This window comes from Ahaetulla prasina, chromosome 2, assembly GCF_028640845.1.
Source record: "Ahaetulla prasina isolate Xishuangbanna chromosome 2, ASM2864084v1, whole genome shotgun sequence".
Classification (NCBI taxonomy): Eukaryota; Metazoa; Chordata; class Lepidosauria; order Squamata; family Colubridae; genus Ahaetulla; species Ahaetulla prasina.
Window position 1 is genome coordinate 79,621,942 of NC_080540.1, and position 13,970 is coordinate 79,635,911.

At 36.2% G+C, this 13,970-nt stretch overlaps 1 protein-coding gene across 5 annotated transcripts in view; it reads left to right on the forward strand.

The window, feature by feature from the left end:
- FANCD2 (FA complementation group D2) overlaps positions 1 to 13,970 on the forward strand; it is a 44,291-nt gene that overhangs the window by 23,187 nt on the left and 7,134 nt on the right. For all 5 annotated transcript variants that reach the window (XM_058172694.1, XM_058172692.1, XM_058172697.1 and 2 more), the window contains 14 exons: positions 699 to 799; positions 1,319 to 1,434; positions 2,686 to 2,794; positions 4,181 to 4,282; positions 5,112 to 5,227; positions 5,826 to 5,972; positions 7,226 to 7,342; positions 8,045 to 8,173; positions 8,282 to 8,400; positions 8,719 to 8,829; positions 9,091 to 9,218; positions 9,673 to 9,772; positions 11,121 to 11,243; positions 12,478 to 12,571. In XM_058172694.1, the coding sequence (XP_058028677.1) occupies positions 699 to 799; positions 1,319 to 1,434; positions 2,686 to 2,794; positions 4,181 to 4,282; positions 5,112 to 5,227; positions 5,826 to 5,972; positions 7,226 to 7,342; positions 8,045 to 8,173; positions 8,282 to 8,400; positions 8,719 to 8,829; positions 9,091 to 9,218; positions 9,673 to 9,772; positions 11,121 to 11,243; positions 12,478 to 12,571 (1,612 nt within the window). The remainder of the gene's footprint in view (positions 1 to 698; positions 800 to 1,318; positions 1,435 to 2,685; positions 2,795 to 4,180; positions 4,283 to 5,111; positions 5,228 to 5,825; positions 5,973 to 7,225; positions 7,343 to 8,044; positions 8,174 to 8,281; positions 8,401 to 8,718; positions 8,830 to 9,090; positions 9,219 to 9,672; positions 9,773 to 11,120; positions 11,244 to 12,477; positions 12,572 to 13,970) is intronic.

A 13,970-nucleotide genomic window follows, 5' to 3' on the forward strand; every position in this document is an offset into this window, starting at 1 on the left:
GATCTCTTGAGCCATTTGTAGCGTCTCCCCAAAATTAGAGTATGATGTCAGTTTTTGAACTGAAACTTTGACAATTATGGCTGTTTCTCCTTCCGGTTTATAGCCCTTATGAAATCCAAATCACTCTGCCATCTCCAGGGCCTTGGATGAAATCAGTTTTTGTAAGCTTACATTTCAGCTTTCCCTTCCAAAAATTGTGGGTAACTTATCCAAGAGACAAAACTTTGCAGAAGTCTGCAGGACTTTGGCCCTTGGTAATTTAATATATATCAATGACTTATTATAGTCTCTCTTCAGCCCCATTTTGGAAATTATATAAAACCTGTCTCACATTACTTGAGGCTGGTTGCTGCTTTAAGCCTAACACAACTATTTCTGGCTTCCCCTGTCCTGTCCCTCCAGTCAGCCAGGTTTTTTCTCTTACCAGCCAAGTTTCCTTACACTTTTTGTAAATAACAATACAAGTTTTATGTGCTGTTGATGATTTTGAGACCTACACAGCTCTGGAAGAAGTACTCTTTTATCAATTGCTTGACTGCTGACTGAAAGCATAGGAACATAGCTGCAGTACTCTGGAGACTAGTCACAAAGCAGATTCAGTCCTTTTGCAGGCCACATGGCATGTGTTCCAAAGGAAGGCTTTTTTTCTGTATTCAGCACCACCATCATTTCACAAGGTTTCTCTCTTTTCACCTCAGGCTAGCGTCTCCAGTATGCTTGTCACCCTTCTTCCGAATGCTGAGGCTCTGCATGTCAGAACTGAATAAAGGGAGCATGGAGGACATTGATGCCTTATTAGGTATAGGATGTTGACAGTTGATCTCTGTCTAATTTAACCCACTTCTGTTTGAAATATTATAGGTGGGATATCAATGCAGAAGAATGAGTGATAAAATTGGGCTTCAGGTTTAAGCAGTAACATCTGCTACACTGAAGTATAGTCTACAACAGGAGTCTCCAACCTTGGTCCCTTTAAGACTTGTGGACTTCAACTCCCAGAGTTCCTCAGCCAGCTTTGCTTAAAGACCACAAGTCTTAAAGGGACCAAGGCTGGAGATCCCTGGTCTACAATGTGTATTTGTTTATTTAATATATTTTTATAATGCCGCTAGAAACATATTTTGAAGTAGTTTATGGTTGTAACAGCCAACAGAAAACAAAACTTACTAATTAGAAAATGGGGAGAAAAAGAAATAGAAACAAAACAGAAGCCATTAATCCAGACTTCATACCAGGAAAATGAATGAAAATGATATATCAATAATTAAGCGAATGAGCTTGATTATGAGTAAATTTATTTTACTATATTCTATTACAGTGTGTCCTTTATATCTGACCAGCTTGGAGGTGGCAGAAAAAATAGAGACCTTGTCAAAGGAAGAACGTGAGTTCCTTTGTTCGCTCTTATTTCATGCGGTGAACTGGTTTCGTGAGGTAAGCAGTGCTTCAGAGGGTGCATTTTTTCATAATGCTTACACTCTCTTGATTAATAGGCCAAATGTCTGTTTGATAATCATAATCTTTCCTAAAGTATAATAAGAATCTTTCACTTTGAGTTTTTTCCAAAAGGAGAAACTTAGCATAGCTAAGTATAACATTTTTTCCTAATTAGTCTTCTTGTTGCATATTCATGAATACAAATATTTGAATCTTAGGTTTGTACATATTAGGTTTGTAAATATTAATTTTCTTAATACACTTCTTTCCATATAAGCGCTATTGTGTCAGAAAAAAGCAGAAAAATATTTTCTTATCTTTCTCTTTCCAGTTTTGTTATTAATGGCTGATGCTATTTTGGAAAATATTTTAAATATCAGATTACAGGTAGTCCTCACTTACAACCACAATACAGCCCTAAATTTCTGTTGTTAAGCAAGGCAGTTTTGCCCCATTTTACAGTCTTTTTGCCACAGTTGTTAAGCGAATCACTGCCGCTAAGTGAATCATGGTTGTTAAACAAATCTGGCTTTCTGCAAATCTGGCTTTTTGACTTTGCTGGTTGGAAGCCAAAGGCTACAAATGGTAATTACATGACCAGAGGACATTGCAACTGTCATAAATACATGCCAGTTGCCAAGTACACAAATTTTGAACACATGACCATGGGCAATGGTTGTAACTGTGAAAAATGGTCCTAAGTCTCTGTCTCTTTTTTTAATGCTCTTGAAACTTTGAACAGTCACTAAACAAATGGTTGTAAATCTACTGTTTAATTCACTATTGTTTGTAATAGTCGGGGGTTGGGTGGGAAATATGGAATTCTTAAGACTGGAAATTGGCCCATTGATGGATGGAATTTACAAATGAATATCAATAATTTATTACTTAAAATATTGACAGGCACATTTTCTTTATTTCTCTGTAGAGATAATTTATATTCTCTCTTTATAAGAATGCCTAAGTTGTAATTTATGAATCTCAGCATTGTCTCTCAATAGAAAACCAATACAAAAACCACATGCATATATAGCTAAGATTAGAAATAACAATCATTCCTTTGTACTAAAGCGATCAACTAATTTTTACCAGCGGTCAATATTTGGAACTGAATTAAGGTTTGAATAATAGTATTTCTTATCGTACATTATATTGAAAAAATCATAACAATTTGGGAACTGTCAAAAAAAATTGGTTGCAGATGGTAAGAAAAGTCTCTAACCTGATCTTACAAATTTGTCCCTCAAGGTTGTAAATGCTTTCTGCCGAGAAGAAGACCCTAATATAAAAGGAAAAGTTTTGACTCGGTTACAGAACATTACTGAGCTACAGTGTACTCTGGAAAAATGCTTAGCAGGTAATCTTGTATGAAATAAAGGTGTAAGAAGGGGGTAGGCAGAAATAACGTCCAATGTGTGTGGGTTGTTTTAAGACAATAGAAAACTTAAACTCAAAAGAATAAATGTAAAGAAGGCAGAGAAAGAGTACTATTCTAATTTTCTTAGGGCTAGTTGATTGAATATAAAATCCTTGTATAGAAAGTATATATTATAGATAATAGAAAGTATATATATTAATGTGTTAAATATGTCTACATCACACAGTTAACATGATCCAGAGATATATGTTTTATATATTGCAAGTAGTTCTCCGGAAAAGGTGTAATTGATTCATATTTTCAATCAGAATATCCTGATTTCCTTACAGAAATGCAATATATGTATAAGAGCTATGTATTATAATCCTTGCTTATGACCACTCATTCAAAATTGTGACATTACTGAATGAGTGGTACTTACAAAGTACCCTCTGCTGCATCACCTCTACGGTCATGTGATTGCAGTTCAGCTCTTTGGCAACTAGTTCTCATGACAGCTTCAGCACCCTGCAGTCACACAATTGCTTTTTTCAGCCTTCCCTGCCGGCTTCCCACAAACAAAGTCAATGAAGAAACCGGCAGGGAAGATCACCAGTTCACTCTGGCAAGTCTCCCCCTGGCCTCTGTTTAGTTGTGTGGCATGGCATACTGCTTCCCCCAGCCTCCCTGCACTTCTGGCTTCCCTGCAGTTCTGCAGCCCTCCACCCTGCTTCCCCTGGCCTTGCTATGCTCCTGCACAGCCTGTGCCTGGCCTCCCCCACTCCCCCACAGCACCCCCATGCTCCCGACGTGGACTCTTGTTGCTTCCCCCTTAACCCATGCATCTTGGGGTTATGATGACAATTAGGATTGTTGTTATGTCATGCATAACAACATAACAATGACAGTTAAGGAAGGCAATCCATTCCAACTGCCACTGTAGCAGTTGGCAGTTACCTGTGCAGGTGTTCCTCGACTTAAAACCATTTGTTTGGCAGTTCTTTGAAGTTAGAAGGGCACTGAAAAAAATGGCTTATGAATTGTCATCACACTTAGAACCATTAGAACATTTCCACAGTAAGGTGATCAAGATTCAGGCACTTGGCAACTGGCATATTTACAATGCTTGCAGCATCCTAGGATCACGTAATTGCCATTTGTGATCTTCCCAGCTGATTTCTAACAAGTAAAGTCAATAGAAGGCAGTTTTGCTTAACAACCGCAGTTATTCACTTAAACAAAGCAAATGTCATAAAATCAGGCACGATTCACTTAACCACCTTGTTTAGCAATGGAAATTCTGGTCTCAATTGTGGTAGTAAGTCAAAGATTATCTGTATAAGAAACTTAATCAAGTTACTTGATTGTTTTCCTCTGGTTTTTCAGCAAGCCCTGGATATGTTCCTCCTCTCGCTAACTTTGATTCTGAGACCTTGGAAGCTGCACCTGTCCTCAACACCATTTCTGTTATTAAAAAAAAGAACAAAGGTACCACATGCAATTCATTAAACTGTTGTTTGGTTAAAATGTAAAAATAAGAAAACCTAATGGCTGAGCAAGAATTATATTTAAATTCTTCTTGTATTAAAGATTTATTATACATTATTACAGTTCATTAATAACGGCAATACCAAATAATCTGCTTTAAGTGGCCAGTCAAGCTAATTTAATTTAATTTACTTTTGTTCTTGCATGACTCAAAACTTCAGAAATATAACATGAATCTCAATACATTTCCCCCCCTCCCCCAAGTTGTGTTTGTACACCTAACAAACTGCTCAACAAAATCATTTTTATGTGTCAGCAATTCATGAGACAGAATACCTAGGGCAGTCATGCAGCAGCCAATTTTAAAATCTTCCCAGTGGCAATGAAGTTTTGTGCCCCTTCTGGCCTTTTAATTTTTTTTTCTTCCAGAGAGATTTAGAATCCAAGATGATACCCATAATAAGCAGTAGCAGGGACATGTCTAAAAAAATCAATATGCTTTTTCTAGCCCATGAGATTATTGTATAAAGTACTAGTTTATTCATGTGGAGAAGGAACATGCCTACATGTGTGCAGAAACAATAAACATTGTCCATTGTCCATTTTATCTATTGTTTCGAATGAAGTCTGTCATTGCCTACGTTCATGAAAAAGTTACATTTAGCAGACTTTATTTAAAACATTGAAATCCACTAAACTGATGTGTGTTGATGCAAGGGGTTAGACTTCAAATATAGTATAATGTACCTTTCTCTTAGAGGTTTTCCATTTATTTTAATCAGGTGTGAAACTGGCTTTCCTTTGTTTTTGGAACGTTTTGCTTTTTTAGGACAAAAAAGATTAAAATCAGATAGCAGCAAAAACAGCTTTGGAGATAATTCACAAGTGGATGAGAACTTGGAAATAATTCAAGCTGAAGCTGAGACAAGTCAACAAGAAAAATCTGTATGTTTCCTACTGAAAATACATTAAGTTTATAAATTGGGATGTTTTAGGTCTCTTTCTAGAAGTCTGAGGTTAATATATCCATTATTTTTTTGTATCTTTTATGAAAATATAATAAGCCAGAAGATCTGCAAAAAAATTGTTCAAGAAACTTTTCTTGGACAAGCAGAGTAATGGGATCTTTTCCGTTAGTATTGAGATTGGCTAGAAATGGGAGTAATATACTTTCAGATTCTTAGTAACCACTATGGTGATCATTTGCCTGAAGTTTTGAAACTGAATCATTACACATAGTTTAATTTTATTTATTAATGTGATAAATCAAAGAATAGATGAAAAGTTCTCAAAGTCTTTGATTTTTTTTATTCAGTTCATTTGATCAAAACATCTTTAGTGATCATTGAAGAAACATTAGGTTCGGCAGAAGGTGCAATTATATCTTTTTACCAGTGCTACAGACTTAACAAAGCAGAATTTGCACACCTACATGCACACAGTATCAAGTGCCATTAAGAAATATGGTGCCACTTTTGCAGCTGATTGCCAGCTCTCAGTTTATAGCATCTTCTTTTGAAGGGGTTTATATTCTTCTCTTTAGAGCTCTCCAGAAAAAGATCCCGGAACTCCTTTGATACAGCTGCAGAATTACAGTGCATACTTCCGTGAATTAGATTTGGAAGTTTTTACTATCCTTCATTGTGGACTGCTGACCAAATCTGTTTTGGACTCAGAGATGCACACAAAGGTAAGCAGGCTAGCATGATGGTGGATCTTTAACTTCAGGATGAAGAATCATGAGTAAAACAGTTTTCCGAGTTAAAATCAATATTTCAGTTATAATCAAGCATTTGTTTGTTTGTTTTAGCACATAGCATAGAGTACATGGATAACGGTAGGAAACATACTTAAAAGGAACATAATACTATGGTACACATATAATGGAAATATGTAGTCAATTTTGTAAGGTATGAGGAATTCAAGTTATATAAGTTATGGGTTACATTTTAAAATATGTTGGTTGATGGGAATGGAATAAGTTTCCATATATTAATATCTAGACCATTTATCCAATTCAGCACAGTATTTATTAGTTGGCAAAAATCTGCTGTGTAAGCCCTCAAATGGCAGCCAGTCACTATATGATCCAGTGTCTGGTAAGGAGAACCACCGTCACATTCAGGAGAGGATACTCTCCCTCTTTTAAACAGAATCTTGACAGATGCCCTGCAAGATGCATATCCCTATCAGCACTGGTAGGTAGCATCAAAACCCACTAATTTTTATGCCGGGTCAGATACATTTTTTTTCTGAATATGGACGTTCAATAATCCAGTTTACTTTCCACTGGGATTTTACATCAGAGTTAACATTATGCGGCTGCTGTGCAAGTATTAGTGTGGGGTTCCTGAATTTAAGCCTTCCAGTTGATAAGTATGGCATATCAGAATACACAATCATAGTCAAGTAAATTTAAGTACTAAGGAAAGTCATCTTGATTATAACACAGGGCATGTAGACACTATTCACAATAAGCATTAGGCATATTCTGCATATCTTGTTAGAATGTTTTTGTACATATTCTTTCTATATACCAAGTTCTGTGCTGTAAACCTAGCTCTAATTCTGGATAGTAATACTCATCTACTGGACAAGTTTTTTCAGTGCCTGAGCTTTACTGGCAATTTCTCTCTGTTTGAGTTTTTAGAAATAAGTTACTGACAAAGCAGCCAATCTGTCTTCACAGGAAGAAGAGTGGATGATACATTAAGATACATTAGTTGCTGCAGTGTTCAATATGCCTACCTATCATTGATATAATTAGTTGATCCTGTTGCCTTTCATAAGAGAATTGGGAACACTTGCCCTTTTTCTCTTCAGCATTTTAAGAACTTTGTTCAGCTACCTGAAAAATCTAAATTCATTATATGTATAGTATACTAAACATATGACTTACTATGATCACTGGAATTATACTGTATTCTTCCTTTAAAATACTAGACTTGTGAAGTAGTTCAGTTAGAGCCAACTGAGCTCCTGTTCCTTTTAGAAGATTTGTGCCGGAAAATGGAATATATGTTAATACCAGCTCCTGCAAGGAGACCCCCTTTCTTAAAGGTATGCATCATGTGAATAAGGCATTGTAGCTTTAAGCAACAGAATCTTAACAAGATTCATTTAAAGAAGAACTTTGTTTAAATGAAACTGAGAGCCAGTTTGGTTTAGTGGTTAAAACATCAAGTTAGAAACCAGGAGACTGAGCTCTACTCTGGCCTTAAGCAAGAAAGCCAGCTGGATGACCTTGGGTCTGTCTTTCTCTCTCTCCCTCCCTCCCTCCCTCTCTCTCTTATATATGTTTGCCAGCTTGAGTTATTTATAAAAAATAATAATAAAGGAAAATAGAAATCTAATAAATACATTTTTATAAAGCAGAAACAAACAATGATGAATTGGGACATCAGAGAAATACTGATTAAAATGAATAAAAAGCAAATCAAAGTAAATGAAATTTTTGTTTCTTACATTGTAATTGTAATTGGGTTTTTGGTTCCACTGTTGAACTAGTGCACTAGGAAGTTTTTCTAATATTCAGTCACAGTCTATTTCCTGTATTCTAGAACTAGAGAGTATAAATCTTGATCTTTCAGATAGATGCCAAGTGCCAGGTTTTTTTTTCAGTTATATACCCCGTTTTGTTTTGTTTTTATTTCTTCACAGAAAGAGTGATCAGGTTTCTAGCCCCCAATAGTCTTTGTTAAAGTATGATTGCTGAGGGGAAAAATGGCGTTTCAAAAGAATAAACCTGTATTTTTTTTTCAGGGAAAAGGAAATAAAAATGCTGGATTTTCACATCTTTGCCAAAGTACATCTCAAGAAGTGATCGAGTATGCTGCTGAACTTTTAAAGCCACTTTGCAATCACATAGAAAATATGCACAACTACTTCCAGGTTGGAACACAAATTATTTATCCATAATGGCATATAGTGTCTTCTTTACATCATGGCATAAGTAAACCCACTACAGCCTTTTATGCAGTAATGTATTCTTTATTTAAGACGCTGACTGCAGAGAACCATGGTGTGATTGATGCACCAGGCGTCAATATTCAGGAACATCAATTAATGTCATCCTGTTATCAGCGTTTATTGCAGATTTTTCACTTCCTGTTTGCTTGGTAAGTATATGGAATTACAAATATAAGGGTGAGAATGAATTAACATTTTATTATTGGCCTTTTATTTTCTTTATAGAATGTCATGAAACAGACCACCCATAGCACAAACTATGATGGGCCTTTTTCATACAGCAATGTCAATGTTTTTATGACTGGCAGTGAGCAAACTGAGCTACCAGACTAATGTTAGCTTCTTTTCTAAGGATCACACGCAAAGTGTCTTCAGACAAAAGACAAATCAAACTTATGAAAATGCTTTTTGTTCTTGCTCTATTAACTATAGCAACAAATAATTGATGCTCTTTTTTTTCCATCCAGGAATGGATTTTCTCAGCATGAGAACCATGGCTTACTAAAAGCAAGTCTGCATATCCTTGCATGCAGACTTAAGCCAGGAGATAGAGAGCTTCCTCTTGAGGACCTACTCAGGTACCAGAAAAGAATCGTGCAACTTCGCACAAAATGCGAAGGACTTGGTAGGACTTAACATTTATCAATACTGTATATCAGAGACCTAGAATTCACAAACATTTTTCTTTCATGCACTCTTCCAAAAGAAGCTAAAATTAAAACAAGATCAGGAATGCACTACGGGACTAATTATGAACAAAACAAAAAAAAACCTCAGTGTAATGTTTAGGTCTACTAGCAAATTATATTTTCATTTCCTTTTTCTCCTGTATCCTACAGTCACAGTTTCCAGTATTTACTGAATTTCCAGCACAGCCTTCCCAATATTTACTGTGCATTGAGTCTTACCCAGCTTCTGCTTGTCATTGCTGAAAAATCTGTGGCCAATCCGAAAAGCAAAGAAATAGGTAACATATGGAATTCCTTTTTATTTCTATTGCACATCAATATTTTGGAAGGATTTATTTTGTATTTCTGAGAATTTGAATTCAGAGAATTCTGAATTCTGAGCATCTATAATTCCAACAGAAGAAATATGATGTATGTGTTATGGACACTGCGGAAAATCATTCTTGATAATAGGGAGATGCAGTATAAATTCAATAAATGAATAAAATAATTTAATTGAAAATAGATAAAGCTCAGTTTCCCTCCTTCATAATTGATGGGCCTAGTTGAAAAATAGATATAGCATGATAGGACTGTAAGTGTTGCTGATTTTCTAATACCTGAGATGCTTTGGGTTTATCATTGTCATAAAGATGTTAACTCAAAATTGTATTAAATTTAGTAAATATAATTTCTCTCAGAACAAATCTTAGTGAGCAGCCATATCTAGCATTCCTTCTTGTTCTTTGACAGGTTCCATCACAAAAGGTTTCCTTTGCCAATCTTGGATGCAGCCGAGTGGAACTCGTCAGAAGGGTCCCCAATTTAATGATGCTCTCCATGCTTTGCTGACGTAAGACTGTTTTTCTTTTGGCTTCTTTTCAAAGGCAACCCAACAAATAAGCAATTTCCTTAACCATGTTTAAAATACCTCATTGCCAATTGCACAGAATAAACACTTTAGCAGTATAAACTGCATGATCTTTCTAGCACCGTTTTCTTAATTTTCATCTGAAAAGAATGGCAATTTGATAGCGTCATACTTCGTTATTATCAGCCAAACTATTTTTCAGCAAAGAAAATGAGCCAAATGGCCTTTCTTTCCTCTATTTGTTAAAAAAAACTCTTGCATTTTCTGGTTGGAAGGCAAAATAAATCTGAATTCCTTATGTCAGTATGGTGCCAGAACTGAAAATTAGAACTGTTCCCTTTTTCTGTGTCATTTTTTCTCATGCCATACCATTGAGCAAAAGAAATGTTAAAGGTTGCTAATACAGGTAATCCTCACTTAGCAACCATTCATTCAGTTACTGTTCAAAGTTCTGACGGCGCTGAATGAGTGGTACCTATGACAGGTCCTTGACGTTTTGGCTCTTACACATTCCTGCAATTGTGTGATCATGATCTGGGTGCTTGGCCACCAGTTTGCACTTATGGCAGTTGCAGCACCCTGAGCTCATGTGATCACAACTTTCAACTTTTCCTGCTGGCTTCCCACAAGCAAAGTCAATGGAGAAGCCAGCAGAGAAGATCACAAGTGACTCCACTAAGTCCCTTAACTGGCATCAGCCACCCCTAACCCCACTACATTCATGCCATGCCTTTTTGGCCCTTGCACATACTCCCACCAGGCAGTTGTTGTCCCCACCATGCCTTGCTAGCCACCGGTACACCCTCTCCCACCCAGCAGCAGCCACCTGTAGGCCTGAACCATCTGAACGTGCTACTTACCTGCCTGCCAGCTGCTTTTGAGCCACCTCGGACTTGCAACTTCCTATTGGCTTCCCTACAGACTTTAGTTGTTGGAAGCTAGCAGGAAATTGCAAGGAGATCTTCACTTAACCACTCATGAACCTTGCTTAATAACTGCAGTGGGGAAGGCTAGGTTCGTCACTAAGTGATGCAGTCATGTGACATCACACTTCACAACTGCATTGCTTAGCAACAAAATTATGGTCCAATTACCATTATTAAGCAAGGATTATCTATAAATTATTCCCATAATCAGAAAAATGTTGAATGGATTGATTTCTAATATATTAAAATTTTAATAGAATGCAAGCTTATAATCATGTCTGCTGCTGAAATGAAACCAGGTTTTTGTTTTTCTGAATGTCAGATAAAACCTACTGTTGAAAAAAAGTTTAATGCAGTCTTTCAAAAGAGACATCTATAATTTTGTGAAAAATTGTTCTGTGCAGTATTTATATGGAATATACACATGATATCTTGAAGGAGATAGAAGACATTTCAAGCACGGGGGTTCCAGAATTGATTCGTTCTTCTAAAGATGGATACTCTTCCACTTACCCTACACTGACCAGGTAATAATTACACATTATTTGGCCAAAACCTCTGTTTGCTGTATGTCGGTTAAATATTCTTTTTATGATAAACCAGGCTCTAGGAAGTTTAAAGATGCCAGGGTCTATTAAATTCCAAATTTTGGAATATAGATTATCTATTTAAGAAGATGTATTGGTTTTACCTTTACTGAAGACAAATTTTCAGAGACCACATTTGGGGAGAAATACTTGGTGTATAGTTCTTTTATCATAATAGTTGGACACTTAGCAAGATTGTTTACTTGTGAGTGACTGTGACTCAGATTTATTCATCTTTCCTAAAGTAAGTTGCTTCAATTTCATCACACATTTTGTGAGATGCTGTATGTGCAGACTGAGACTTTTCAGGCTTTTCACTTATTTTCTTAGGTCCTTGGATATCCTTTCCAAAAGTCACATATTATTTACTATAACTTTTCTCATGTTTTAGATACACTAAACACTGCATATGCCACGTTATTGAGCAATTTCAACAATATGCCACCATCATTCTTAACAATAAAGACAGCTGCCAATATATTTGTTAACTAACCATATATAATAACTTAACTGCCGTATTTTTCGGACTATAAGATGCCCTGGAGTATAAGATGCCCCAAGATTTCAACGAAGAAAACAAGAAAAAAAATAGTTTTTGGCCTCCGCGGATCATGTTTTGCCCTCCCTGGCCCCCCGTAGCACTTTGCAGGACTCCCAAACCCTCTGCGTGTCCCATTTTTGTGAAAAACGGGCCAAAGATGGCCGTATTTGGTGTATAAGACACACCAACATTTCCACCCTCTTTTGGTGGGGGTGGGGGGAAGTGTCTTATACTCCAAAAGTATGGTAAGTGATTCTCCACACAACTGATTACAAGTTGAAATATTCACATCTAATTACAATATGAAAAATCAGAGTACTAGATAATTTTGCCTATCCGTGAAAAAATTCAGCATATTTTCTTAGGTCACTTAGCTTTGTTTTGCTTCCTTGGTTTGGATTCAGTGTTCTTACTTTGAATAATACCCACATGATTTCATTTTTATTTTGGCTGTTTTTGTATTTTTTATAACAACTAGTTTGAGAGGGTTTTTTTTCCTCACTGGACGGTTCTCCAGAAATAAGTCGTGTTTGAAAGATAGATACTACATATTTGTCAGAAAGTAGTAATTTCATAATGGTGAGGAGTATGATGAATATATTTAATATTTCCTCACCCTTTTATTTTAACCAGACAAACTTTTCCCATTTTCTTCCGGGTGATGATGACTAAATTAGAGACTTCAATAAAAAGCATATCTGCTGGAAAATCATCAGATTCAAGTGAGGTAATGTGATAAACTAGAACTTGGGGTTTCTAGCAGAATCTGCATTGCTATGAATATGCCATCATTCAGGGAAAGAATATGCATTCTTTTGACATGTTACCATAGAGATTATTGAGACAGAAAACACCCACCTGAATTTTGAATTACAAGGAACATATGTAGCCTTAGTATTTGTGTATTGGCACACATAAAAACCAGGTTTTGACTTGGAAGTACTTGTTGGGAATTATAACACCCAATAGGTGGCATAGTTTAATTGATGGAACCTGGAGTACCCAACCCTGCCAGATTAAATTGGCCAGACAGATACTATGGAATTCTTATCTGTGGCTAAACCCACAACAGCTTAAACTCAATGTTTCTTCCTCCTACCTTTCCAAATTAATGAATACTTGACATAAAAGCAGGATTTAAAAATGGCGGCTGGGGTATGTTTCTATAACAACCATCTGTACCTGGGAACAGCTGGTTTCTGTCTCCAGCCTCAAACATATACTTGTCTTTCTTCAGCAGTCTTCAATAAATAAAGATCACTGGCTAGGAATCAGGTGATAGTTCTGCCCAGCTATATGTTATTGTGCATGAAAAAGTGGGATGGCAGGAAATATGACTTGAGGTCCTGCCTAGATTATGATTTCTGCATGGCTGTACAATTTGGAATTAACAAATTTTACGGTAAAATCTCAGTAAAACCATTTGCAGGGGAGGGTATGTTGCCCAATGTCTTTTAAAATCAGACTTCCTGACAATTTACATTGCATGCGTGTTGGAAGAGGGGCGGGCTTCCATTAAACCCAGGTTTTACTGTTGAAAATGGAAGCAGACCTGAGCAAATACTTGTATTAACCTCAGAGGGAAGGAAGCGTGAAAGCCCACAAAATTTCTTTTCTGATGCATTTTACAGATGGTTTAATATTTTATATAGAACTTGTTAAAAGCTAAAACTGCGCAAGAAGTCTGTATAGGTTTTAGCATTAAATTTGAATTATCTTATGCTTCAACACCATACACACTTGCTTATTGTAATCCTGTTATTCCAGGCTAGGTATGTCCACATTTGCAGCCTTAAATCTATTAACCCAAGTTTGTGTGTTAGTAGGTTCTGTGGATCACAAAGGAGTTATTAACAAGAATAGAGTTAATAAGAATAGATTATATTTGCAGTCTAAAATTTTGGTTGTGGTGGGAACAAATCTGGATTTGATTAGCAAATTATCAACTTTCTTTAATTAAGAAAAAAATGAGAAACTGAATGTAGCCTTGCAATAGGAACATGAAATTTTAAAAATGCATCCATATGAAACTGAGAGATGAAAGTTAGTATTTCCATAAATGGGTTAAGTTCAATATATTGAAATCCTTTCTGTCGTAACAGTTACAAGATGATGCCCAAATAATG